The following is a 13,151-nucleotide window of genomic DNA, read 5'->3' on the forward strand; positions in this document are numbered from 1 at the left end:
CATATTTTGGGGGGTGGGGCGCGAGGACTAAAATTGGGAAACGCTGAGCTAAGCAATCAATGTAAACAATGAGTAACTGTATCCATCATCAACCACCAAGAAAAACACAAATATTTGATGTTCAAAGCATTGAATGTGCATTTTGTACCTGCTGAGAATCTCAAGATGGTACTCAGATTGATATGAATGACCATTTTAGACTAACACAAGTTACCACACAGATCCATTGATTCAGTGCTGTTCCAGTTGGACCATCAAAACCAAGCTGTTCCCAGCAAAACGTCAACCAGCTTGGTTTTTCTAGCAAAGCTGGATGGCCACGGACAACATTTGCTGCTTTCAGCTGCATTGACAATACCCTAAGGAATATTGGTTTCTATGGAAACTCAAATATGGTAAACACCAATAGTATGGTAAATGTCACATGAGAGGTTTTCAAATATTGAGTTACTCTCAGACAAATTGGACCATTAGCTTAAGACAAAATGGCTGACTCTTCAAGCTAGTTTTCATTTCCTCTTTGAATTATTGAAGGTACTGTTCTTAAAGTGGCCAGCAACTGTTCAGTAACACCTTAGTTAACTACCCAGAACACCCTTGCAACTGCTTAACAATAGCCCCTTTCACACAAAGTCTTTACTGGTAAATTACCGTTACAAGATCATGTGTGAACAGGACGTTTTCAAAAACACTGGTAAATTCCTTTCCGACAATTTACCAGTAAGGGAAGTTGTAACATTACCAGTAAATTACCGAAATGATTCTGTGTGTGAACGCAGAATGAAGATTACCGGTATGAGCACGTACAAGTTCAAAATGCACTGACGAAGGACGTCTACTCTGGGCCAATCATAACATTCTGGCGCAGATGACACATTTACTCCGCACTGTGTAGTTCAGTTTGAACGATGTCTCTGGGCCAAAAGTGCTGCATGAATGTGAATGTTTGACACAAAAATGAAAACATCAAAAATGTTGACTGTGTACACCCCCCCATGTTTACAAACACAACACTGGGAGGCACAACCGTTTAGGTCATTTTTCTGGTTAAGGATGTCACAGAATGTACCAGTATTTTGAAATGCATGTCTCATTGGTGCTTTACCGGTAAAAAGACAGAACGTCGTTGCCTGTGTGAACAGCACATTTTTGTATTTACCAGTGAAGTGGTTCAGGTAATTTTATGGCAATATACTAGTATTACTGTGTGAAATGAGCTAATGTCCTGAAAGCTACCGATAACCTAGCACGAGGGTGTCCAAACTCGGTCCTGGAGGGCTGGTGTCCTGCAGAGTTCAGCTCCAACTTGCCTCAATACACCTGCCTGGGAGTTTTTAGTATGCCTAGTAAGACCTTGATTAGCTGGATCAGGTGTGTTTAATTAGGGTTGAAGCTAAACTCTGCAGGGCACCGGCTCTCCAGGACCGAGTCTGGACAACCCTGGTCTAGCCACACCCTAGAAACCACACAAAACACTCTAGCAACTGCATGGCAAAGCACCGTAACCATATATTAGCATGAGAATAGGGTTTCCCAAACTGATAATTAAAAACAAAACATTTCATGTGACCATTAATCAACTTAGATAACCGTGAACATGCAAATGTGATGTTAAATTATATTTATGTTATATTTATGTATATTTATATATTATGTTAAACTTAAAATACATCACATTAATATTTTACATCAAAGGGGTCGGCTGACAAAAATATTTGTGAATTCTTGCACTAGAATATCATAAAGACATGGGGGTTTTTACTTGAAGGCAGGGAGCAATTATTTAGTAATACCCTAACAACCGCCTAGCAACACCCTAGAAACCATCCAAAACAAATGGCTTTTCTTAATATATTTTTTTCTTTTAAAATATATATATTTTCTTGTTTTGCACATTATTCTGTTTGTATTTGTACAGTGAACAATATCGACACGGTTTTGGGTTGAGAACCGCTGCTTTATTCTATCCGTTTATATTTACCATGTGTGCCCAGTCTCCATTCTCCATGTGGCCAATTGTTCCTCTTCAATGATGCGATGAATGACGCTCTCTGCAGCCTTTATGGGGTATAAACACTTCACCTGCAGTAAACTAAAGAAATATACACACTACTTTACAGTTTAGACGGCATTCAAGAGTAGTTGTGATGAAATCACTGTTGAAACATTAAAGGGGTCATATGATGCCATTTCAATTTTTCCTTCCTTTCCCTGTTACAAGCTCTTGGTGCATAAAGAAGATCTGTAAAGTTGCAAAGACTAAAGTCTCAAATCCAAAGTGATATTCTTTACACATGTGGTTGCCGCAAGCCCGCCGGCCGCTCCTTCGTCCAATCCACCGGCCGTTCCGTTCTCAGGCCCGCCCACCGCCGCTCACTCAAGCCGGCCTCCGCTCACTCTAGGCCGCCGCCGCTCACTCTAGCCCGCCATGTGTGATGCTGTGTTTCGTTGTGAAAGCGAAACTACTTTGTTTGGCCAGTGGTTAAATTGTATTTACAACACTGTTCCAGAACAGTTTTAACCCAAATATTAATTTGTGTGCAGCACATTTTATGGAGGACTGTTTCCTGATCCTGGAAGAGTAGACTACAATGCCGGCTGTTCTGACTTACAGACTGTAAGTACGTTTTTTATATATAAAGGATTTGCCACTGATGATTCAAACACGAGTTTTGGGCAGTGTAGAGTAGCGCTTGTTTGTCATTTCTCCGATCACAAATGCAGACATGGTTTTATGTTTACGCGGCGCGATGCAACGCGTAAAAAAACAGTATAAGTCATTATAATCCGTAATTATGTCCCCATTGGATGCAACAAATGCCTCGTTTATAATGGGTTTTCATGTTTTTGTCTCATCGCTCCGGCCTGACAGGGCATCATCACAGTATGTGAGGGGCGTAACATTATCGTTACACGCTTGAGGTATTCGGCCAATCACAACGCACTGGATAGCTGACCAATCAGAGCACACCTCGTTTTTCAGATCGATGAGCTTTGTAAAAATCGACGCGTTTCAGAAAGGCGGAGCATAGAGGAGAAACAATAATGTACAGTATGTGGAAAATAATGTTTTTTTTTTTAACCTTAAACCGCATAAACACATTTCATTACACCAAATAATGTTCTTTTCAGCAGCATCATATGACCCCTTTAAAATCGTGAAATGAATGACGCATGTGAAGGACACCTAATGATTTCCCAGCATCCCAGCACATATTTTTACAACGTCTCAAACAAGAAAAATATTAACGTAACTAGCTACGGAAAGCAGCAATCTATCGATATTGATGAAATTATTGTTAATGATCAAAGATGATGCAGCACGCGCATAATTTATAGCTGCTGCACACCGTATTAATTAACACAAAAGACGCGTAATCAACAATCTATCGCTTAATGCGAATACAAACGGATTGCTTAATATATTTACCTCGTTGCAAATACGTTAAGTCTCAGTGATTTAGTCTCTCCTCCTCGTCCGATGGACTTCAGTTGTTTCTTCTCGTTCAAAGCATCAGGATTATTATGGAGGATAATAGCGGAATTAAACAGGGATAGTTTAGGGGCTTTTCGTGACTTTTTCTAAATACAAGTACATTTTGAAAGCCTTATGTTCAAAAGAGACTCGTTTGCTTGAGTAAAGGCTGTAAAATAGCTGTAATGTTTATGGATTCACACAGAGCAGGACAGATGAGAGGGACATCAGTGTGGAGTGAGCGGAAATGACACACCCACGAAACAAGCCACGCCCATTACACAAATCCCCGCCCTGTCTAAATCTGTAACGTTCATCCAAAACACTTAAATCAGCAGAATACTGGATAAGTTTAATATGATTCTGACGAAGTGTAATGTTTCATGAATATTTTTGTCAGATTTGTTAATTTTCGTTAAATCGCACATACAGTATTTCACCATTTTCTCTTTTTGTTGTTAAGTGTCCTTTTTATGTCCTTACTTTTGCGTTTTAATAATACTTTTTATTGTAATATTCTGTATTGTGAAAAATCTATCGTGGGTATGGTTACACTTTTAAGCTCTAAATTATATTAGAGTAAAATAGATATAAACCATTACATTTCTGTGAAAATGATCGTTAACTTTTAAACAAATAACAACTATAACAACCCTCAACTGTGTCATCATTTCTACCAATTTAATATAAGACTAATATCCTTATAATCGCATGGACTGACACCGCTCTCCTAAGATATATTTACACAAAACAAATATCTGAGAAGTTCAATCAAAAGAGTAGAAAATGTTATTGGACTAAATGCTTTTTTTATTATAATTACTGTTTGTGTATTACTCGCAAGTAGGCAAAATATAACTTTACAAAACTGTACAAATAAAATACATTTATAGAAATGTTGGTGTTACAATCTTACAAAGCTCTCTTAAATGGCTACGCTTAAAATTTAAACACTGCAAAAATATAACGAGATGAAAGAAATCACAACCATTCTTACAACCCTTTGTGATAAAAGTTTATTACTTCAGCTTACAGTAGAATTTACAGCATAATACACATGGTTGGTTGTTTATAGCCATAATAAATGTTACCGTCATGACAAAACCTCATTTTGGAGTCAAAATGAGAAAATTATTTTAATGAAGGAAGAGCCACGTAACAGAAAGACCTGTGCAAGATGAAAGAGGACGTCCTATTTCCCAAAACATTGATGCAGAAACGGGAGAGAACATGTAGTATTTCATAATTAACGTGTCCTGGTAGGGAAATCTATTATGTTAAACATTCAAAGTCTTTTTGACGGAGAAGATGATGTCCTTGATTTGCGGTATGCTGTTGTCCTCCAAATTCTTGGCGTACGGCATTGGAATATCTACACCCGTGACTCGGACCGCGGGGGCGTCGAGGTAATTGAAAGCGGGACCTTGAATTAAAAAAAATAAAAAAGAAATAAATCCATTTACTGAGGAGAAAACAACGATGGGTATGTTTGGAATGACACACAAATTAATCATCCAACATAATGAGGTCATGGAACAAAAATACAGCATACGGTTGTTTACATAGGTACGTTTCATACTAAAAAACAAAGCAGTGTACACTACATACTGTGCAGTATACAGCAAATAGTGTGCTAGTATTCCATTCTGAACACAGCAATTGACTTCAAATGAGCATTTTTGCAATATTGATTAATAAAAAAAAAAAGACAGATATTAACAAAAATACCCTCCATAATCCGGGCAAGAATCTCTGCCCCGATTCCAAACTGAGGCCAGCCGCCCTCGACAGTGACGAGATGATTTGTTTTCATTATGCTTGTTTCAATGGCTTCCGCATCCAGAGGCCGGATTGTGCGCATGTTGATCACCTACAGAAGAAAACATAGACGGGTCAAAGTTTAAAGATTAAATTGAAATCGTCTTAGTTATTTCAATAAGTATATATAAATTGCGTTAAATGTGAGATTATATTCATTTTCTTTGAGCAAATGTAAATTTTTTGAGAATTTTTCACTGTAATTTACATAAATACAAAACTGGTTCATTCATTTACGATGAATTAAATCAGCTCTTTTGAATCCTTAAAAATGCGTATCAAGTGTCTATCTTACCTGAACTGGAAATGGCACTTAAAACAATTACACCATGAAAAAAAGACGTCATACCTCACATTCGATCCCCTCCTTGGCCAAGACAGCAGCAGCATCAAGACACAGACTGATCATTCGGGAATGAGACACCAGCGTGATGTGATTTCCTGCATCAAACGACAACATTAATATGCAGAAATCAATTCAGTCGCAATTAATGTCTGGCAATTAAATGTCACTCAAATAATACAATTAACAATAGCAGTTACAGATTTTTCACAGGGTAGAAAAGAAGAATATTTTAAAATATATATTTAAAATAAATAATATTTTAAAAAGTTCCATTTTTAAAACGCACAAATCAATAGTAAACATTTAAGCTAAATATACATATATAAATATTTTCACATGTCTGTTTCAGTCCATTTAAAGGGATAGTTCTCCCAAAAATGAAAATTCTGTCATTAATTACTCACCCTCATGTCGTTCTAAACCCGTAAGACCTTCGTTCATCTTCGGAACACACATTAAAGCAGCACTATGTAACTTTTGGCGCTCTAGCGGTTAATAAACAGAACTGCACACATCCCGCGGAAGAACATTCCAACCGGAGCTACTTCTCTAAGTTTATGTCTATGGCGATTCACGCAGGTATGTGTTACTCCGCAGCGGTGACGACCCGACCAGGCTACAATAGTCCAAATATAAGTACTTATTATAACTATACTGTAGTGATTCGGAATAAGACAAAAACGCAGTTTGGAAGACGAATTCATGATGTACTCGCTCATTATATACATTTTGCACATTTTTAACAGAAAAAGTTACATAGTGCAGCTTTAAGATATTTTTGATGAATTCCGAGATCTCTCTGATCCTCCCATAGACAGCAATTTAAATGGGGAGTCATCTCAATTATCACCAGTAAAATATGGAGTGCCACAAGGATCTGTCCTAGGTCCTCTGCTATTTTCGATATACATGTTGCCCCTTGGTAATATTATAAAAAAATACGGGATTAGTTTCCACTGTTATGCCGATGATACTCAACTATATATCTCAACAAGACCAGATGAAACTTCTAAATTATCTAAGCTAACAGAGTGTGTTAAAAATGTAAAAGATTGGATGACCAATAATTTTCTCCTATTAAATTCGGATAAGACAGAGATATTACTTATTGGACCAAAAGACAGTACACCGAATCTCGATATAAATAAAGGTGACTTGACTTGACAGCAAAGGAACTACCGTAATTTTATGAAGCTACGAGAATACTTTTTGTGCACAAAAGAAAACAAAAATAACAACTTTATTCAACAATTCGTCTTCTCCGCGTCACCCTGGCGCCATTTTGGAGAGTATCACTACTTATGTGCGTGCTTTGATCTGAACGTAAACAACGTATGCTGTTCTGTGTCAGCAGCATCAAGCGCATACATTGTTTACAAAGCACGCGCATAATGTAGTGATACTCTCCAAAATGGCGCCAGGGTGACACGGAGAAGAAGAATTATTGAATAAAGTCGTTATTTTTGTTTTCTTTTGCACACAAAAAGTATTCTCGTAGCTTCGTAAAATTATGGTTGAACCCCTGATGTCACATGGATTATTTTACCGATCTCCTTGCTACGTTTCTGGACGTTGATCGTGGTAATTACATTGCTGTCTATGGGAGGCTCTCGGAATTCATCAAAAATTTCTTTGAAGATGAACGAAGGTCTTACGGGTTTGGAACGGTGTGAGGGTGAGTAATTAATGACAGAATTTACATTTTTGGGTGAACTATCCCTTTAAATTGTTACACAATATACAGAGTGCTGGGAAGTAACTAATCTGTATTACGTAATCAGATTGCAAAGATTAAATACTTGTAATTAGATTACATTACGTTGTAAAATACTCATAACCAGACTACAGTTTTTTTCCCCCATTGATTACATGTAGGCATGGGCCGGTATGAGATTCTGATGGTATGATAACCTTAGATAAAAATATCATGGTATCACGGTATTGCGATTACAGCTCTACAATATGTTATTTTTAAATGTCTGGGTAAAAAACTACTTTTTTTCCACACTGAACACAATACATTTTATTTTTAAGAAACAGAACATTTTGGAACAGTAAACATGTCAGGCTAAATAATTTAAATAAATAATTGAATTCTTCTTAATTAAATTAAGTGCAGTCACTTAAGTGAGCCTAAACCTGCAGCTCAACAATAATCAGAACATAAATAAATTATTTTCTGTAAAAAAAAATCCTTCTAAATGAAAAAAAATGCAATCACTTAAGTGAGCCTAAAGCTGCAGCTCAATAATAAAAAAACATAAATCAAAACATAATTTCTGTAGAAAAATAAATCAATAAAAAATGCAGTCATTAAACCTGCAACTCAACAAGGTTTTTGGAGACATGCTCACTTTCTACACATTCATCTTTCAGTCCAAGTTATGATGCAGGAATGTTCACCTTTCCTGGATTAAGTTTGGAGCGGTGAGGTACGAGGATGTGTGCACACATACACATAAGGAAAGAGAGAGCGTGAGTGTGTCACTGTCACACACACACACACACACACACACACACACACACACACACACACTGTCACACACAGTCTTTCTCTGTACAACACTCAAACAGTGGCAAAGACACCTGAGAGCCAGCAGTTTGTTTGTTTGTTTTTTTAAATGTCGTGATTTTGAACAGATATAAACAATGGCAGGAGGCTTAAAAGTATAGACGTCATACCAGCTAAATTTAATTATTGTATTAAATCGCAGAAACGTAGTACTTTAGTCTGCTATTCCTCGCTCTATGAAGTAACGTGAGGGAGGAAACTAATTGACGTTAGCTAGTTAATTAGCCATGTTATCTGCCTCGGTAGCAAGCCAAATAGTATTTATTTCAACACTGAAACAAACGGCGGGTGGGTCTCTGTCTTGATCAGGGGTAAAAGAGGGAGAAATGAAGATGACACAGATAGATAGATTACGTATAGATAGATATAGATATATAGATTATATAGACCTGGAAGTATTTATTTAGCGATCGGCGCTAAAACGTCATCTGTACGAAACATCATTGTGTACGGAACATGGTTAGTCTATGTTACCCGAAAAATTCCCATACGGCAGACTTAATCTTTTTCGACGGGGGAAAAAGTTCCAGGGATTCACCTCCTTCGGCCATCCTACACACAGGTGACTCTCACTGACTGCTCGCACCAACCGGAGGGGAAGGGGTCATGTGACTCGTTACGCTCTTCACTGCACACAACTGAGGGAGTCCTGCACTTTCCATCTTTGATTACATGTAAAAAAAAAAACTGTGCATACCGCAGGAACGGTATAATGGGAAATTTTAATGGTTTCGAAACCGTGACCTTTCCAAACCGCGGTATACCTTGAAACCGGTTATCGTCCCATGCCTAATTACATGATTAATTAATATTCACAAAATGCCAGTAAGTTAGTAAAAATGCATTGATTGCTACTAATTCTTCTTCTTTTTTTAATTCCTTCAAAAGTTTTCCAATTAATATCACCTTTTTAAATAAGCTCTTAAAATTACTTTAAATAATTTATTTAAAAATATTTTTAAGAAATACTTAATAATAATAATAATAATAATAATAATAATATCATTATTATTGACAGACGGACAGATGGATAGAATTATGTGTGATATAATATTATTACTACTACTACTATATACTCAACTTATTAAACTCAAAACATCACCCACCTTGTCTTTCAATCTTAGCTTTTCCGATTGGGATGAGGAAGTCTTTTGACTGAACCTCTTCAGACATCTCAAACGGCACACCGTACATCAGCTCGTTCTCCAAAAACACCACTGAAAGAGACACGACACGACAGTCAGAGCCGCCTTCACTTCCTGTGATCATCAGCTTCACGCGGTGAGGAACTCACCAGGGTTGTCGTCGCGGATGGCTGATTTCAGGAGGCCCCTGGCGTCCTCGGCGCTCCAGGGACTGACCACCTTCAGACCGGGACAGTGTCCATACCAGGCTGCGAAGCACTGGGAGTGCTGAGCCGCCACACCGGCCGAAGATCCGTTGGGCCCGCGGAACACAATCGGGACAGACTGCAGGCCGGCAGACATGTAGTAGGTCTTGGCAGCAGAGTTGATGACCTGATCGATGGCTTGCATGGAGAAGTTGAAGGTCATGAACTCACAAATGGGCCTCAAACCGGCCTGAAAGAGGATGTGATGGGTTAGTTTGGGAACATGATGGAGTTTCGCATTCTTTTATCAATGTTGTTACAGAAAAACTCACCATGGCAGCACCAACAGCGATGCCAGCAAAGCCCATCTGAATGAAAAAAATCAGGAAATTTGATTTAACATAATTAAAAACAAACAGAGGATTTTTGGAGAAGTTTATCACCATTCTCACCTCTGTAATTGGTGTGTCAATGATGCGTTTGTCACCGTACTTCTTCCAAAGGCCTCTGCTAACCTGCAACCCAACACAAGCAACTTTAAAAAAGATTCTTGGGGATCATTGATAACTGAAATATAATAAAAATATTTGCATCTAACCTTATATGCACCGTCATACTGTGCGACTTCCTCTCCGAGGAGGAAAACCCGTTCATCCCTCTCCAGCTCCTCATCCATGGCCTGGTTGAGGGCATCTCGGACTGTTACCTGCAACAATAAAATGCAATTAATTATACATATATCACATGGTAAAAAACATGGTACTCTAATATAAAACATGCTACTGAGTAATTATTGTATATTGTATTGTAATTATTGTTCATATACAATGAGATTTATACGGTACCCCAATATACTGCAAGGAAAAGCACGGTAATACCATAGTACATGTCCAAAAAACACAGTAACACAATGGGACATGTAAAAAAACAACATGGTGTCATTATAAAATTCCCATAAAACCTTTATATACCAATGTATATGAAGTCATAGTAAAACCATAGTAAATATACATAGTAAACTGTCATGGTAATCCTATGAAGTCCAAAAACCAAGATATTATCATTATACATGGCTTTACCATGGTAAAAAGCATATGGAAGAACTATGGCATTCAAGGGCAAGAGAAGTATTTAATATATAAAAACAAAAAACAATTATTTCTTAATCAGTTGCCCATTAAAAAATGAAAATGTCCAAAATATGCCTTAAAATAGAGTCAATAAGGTGGAAATAAATATTGGATAATATTTAAAACTGGATGTATTTTTATTACACTGGAAACACAGCATTGATATGATTATTTGAAAATAATTAGCAATGTATAATTGTGCTAAACTAATTACTATTATTTATAACGTTAATTATATTAAAGTACTTAATTATATTAAAATATGAATTAATTTTATTAACTATATTTACAATATAATTATAAACCATGAGATGTGCACACGTTAAATACTAAATTCTGAGAAAATCTGAAATACTTTGATTGCAAAGATACTTTGATTGCAAAGATACTATTTAAACTGAGCTGGATGTTGACATCACTGAATTCAATGATGAACTGTCTTTAACTGAAAAAATTTGTGTTTACTATTGTCATTTTGCATTATTGACACTATTTTCCTAATTAATGCTGTTCAGTTGCTTTGACACAATCTGTATTGTTAAAAGCGCTATATAAATAAAGGTGACTTGACTTGACTTGACTTCCGTGATAATTTGCAAAATAATCAAGAGTGTGTTCATTAAAAATTAGCCTACAGAATGCAACGCAATAATTATACATAGCAATTGCATAACATTTTGGTATGAAACATGGTACTAAATAAATATTGTATCATATATATAAAAACATAGTAACACTATTGTATATGGAGAAAAAAAGGTATATCATGGTAAATTTAAAAAAGAATATGGATACAATTTCTATAAAATCATATCACAAGGAAAATGTTAAAAAATTAAATAATATACAAAATACAATGGTATTCATATAATATAAATAAAAAATTACCATGGTACACAACAAAAACAAACAAAACATGACTTTACCATGGTAATTATGGGAAAACTATTGCATAACCATGGTATATTCACAAAGAATGTCCATTTAAACACTGTAACTGTTCAAATCACCATAGTATTACCATGGGACATCAAATAACATGGTTTTACCATGGTATACATGGAAAAATGTGGCATTACCATGGTATATTACCAAAGAATGTCAATTAAAACATGACAAATGTCCAAAATACCGAGGTTTTACCATGGTACATATAAAGAAAAAGCCAAAATATGGCTTCACCATGGAGCATGTGGAAAAAAACTATAGCATTATCATGGAATATTACCAAAGAAAGGTTGAAAGGTTCTTAATACCATGGCATTACCACAGTACACACCCAAAACATGCTATCACAATGGCGTTTTTGTTAGCAGTTCAGTATGTATTGTTGAACTCAATGGTGGCTATTAATGGGCTGACCAAACATACTAATATTCGACACATTTTACAGGTGTTTTCTGAAGGTTTAGTGTTTAGTTTCATGCAGCATCTGTTGAAGGTGAGAGCCGCAGCATCACTGACCTGCACCGCAGCCGGCGGCGTCCCATGAAACTCCCGCCGCAAAACCGCTGTAACGGCATTCTGAGAGACAAACACAACGCCATATCAGTCTCAAAACTCTCATCTTATTATTATGAGCGTAATATGTTGCTAATATGTCATATTTCCACACAAATACCTTCCCCGAACGCAGGAAACACCTTAGAGACGCCATGTTTCACTGTCCTCTGTCTGGAGGCGGGGCTGTCATGCCAGCGGTTTCGACCAATCAGAGGGCGCGTTGTAAAATCAGAACAGGAAACACAGTGACAGCGGCCAATCAGTGAAGCTGAATCATGACAGAGCGGAAGTTGCCGTCAGACTGTCATTGGGCGTCCAAGGGCAAGAGAAAAATCTTTTTATAGAAACAAAAAAAATCAATGATTTCTAAATAAATTGCTTCACTATTTAACAAAAAGGACAAATATGACGCGATTTTCATTAATGTTAAAAGACGGGATGTGGGCATGTTGAAAATGGACTAAACTAAATGTAATTGTTGCCAGATATCTAAAATATTCCATAATAAAGGGTCAACAACATTTGATTAAAAACAATATCTAAAATATTGACAATATATTTTAAATGTACGTGATTATAAACTAGCAACTATTAAAATATGAAAAATTTTATTAGCTATATTTAAAACGTAATCATAAACCTCATGATCTCTGTGTATTATATATGTATATACATCTGAAATATTTACATGATAGTTTTAAAATTACAATATATCATTAAGCTAATAAATGTAAATAAAATTAATAAAACATTAATTAAAAATTTAAAATATAATACAATAATATAACTCTTACTACTAATATTAACTACAATTTGTCAAATACATTTACAATGTAATTATAATTCACGTGAGATCTCTACATATTTATTCATTTAAAAAAATAGATATACACTGTACAATATATCATTACTAAACAAATGAATAAATGTTGATTAACAAAGCATATCGTTAAATTAATATTATAATAAAAATAAAA

The 13,151-nt window shown here is 36.1% G+C and overlaps 2 protein-coding genes across 4 annotated transcripts in view; both read right to left on the minus strand.

Annotated features, from left to right (window-relative positions):
• The window catches only part of LOC107658394 (BTB/POZ domain-containing protein KCTD6-like), a 7,629-nt gene extending 3,901 nt beyond the window's left edge, over nucleotides 1-3,728 (minus strand). Inside the window, exons 1-2 of one of the 3 annotated variants that reach the window (XM_016446922.1) lie at nucleotides 3,431-3,728; nucleotides 1,982-2,058 (exon numbers count right to left, since the gene is read on the minus strand). In XM_016446922.1, the coding sequence (XP_016302408.1) occupies nucleotides 1,982-2,008 (27 nt within the window). In that variant the 5' untranslated portion in view covers nucleotides 2,009-2,058; nucleotides 3,431-3,728. Of the gene's footprint in view, nucleotides 1-1,981; nucleotides 2,110-3,430 lie in introns of all 3 variants that reach the window. The other 2 variants (XM_016446919.1, XM_016446921.1) reach the window with 2 other exon arrangements.
• A 746-nt stretch (nucleotides 3,729-4,474) lies between these two features.
• LOC107658396 (pyruvate dehydrogenase E1 component subunit beta, mitochondrial-like) lies at nucleotides 4,475-12,392 on the minus strand. The gene is made up of 10 exons (XM_016446926.1): nucleotides 12,293-12,392; nucleotides 12,136-12,195; nucleotides 10,140-10,247; nucleotides 9,994-10,056; nucleotides 9,874-9,909; nucleotides 9,506-9,791; nucleotides 9,318-9,428; nucleotides 5,643-5,734; nucleotides 5,204-5,345; nucleotides 4,475-4,898 (listed from the first exon to the last, which is right to left on the minus strand). The coding sequence occupies exons 1-10, from the start codon at nucleotides 12,326-12,328 to the stop codon at nucleotides 4,753-4,755; spliced, it is 1,080 nt and encodes a 359-aa protein (XP_016302412.1). The 5' UTR covers nucleotides 12,329-12,392; the 3' UTR covers nucleotides 4,475-4,752.
• Between the last annotated feature and the right edge of the window lie 759 nt (nucleotides 12,393-13,151).

The sequence above is a fragment of the Sinocyclocheilus anshuiensis genome, unplaced genomic scaffold, assembly GCF_001515605.1.
Source record: "Sinocyclocheilus anshuiensis isolate Anshui unplaced genomic scaffold, SAMN03320099.WGS_v1.1 scaffold795, whole genome shotgun sequence".
NCBI classification, from domain to species: Eukaryota; Metazoa; Chordata; class Actinopteri; order Cypriniformes; family Cyprinidae; genus Sinocyclocheilus; species Sinocyclocheilus anshuiensis.

Coding starts and splice junctions, on each gene's coding strand:
- LOC107658396 (XM_016446926.1), bottom strand. CDS start 12,328: ATGGCGTCTCTAAGGTGTTTCCTGCGTTCGGGGAAG. Junction 5,735..9,317: donor AGCTAAGATTGAAAGACAAG/GTGGGTGATGTT, acceptor CGTTTGATGCAG/GAAATCACATCACGCTGGTG. Junction 5,346..5,642: donor AGGAGGGGATCGAATGTGAG/GTATGACGTCTT, acceptor TTTCTTCTGTAG/GTGATCAACATGCGCACAAT.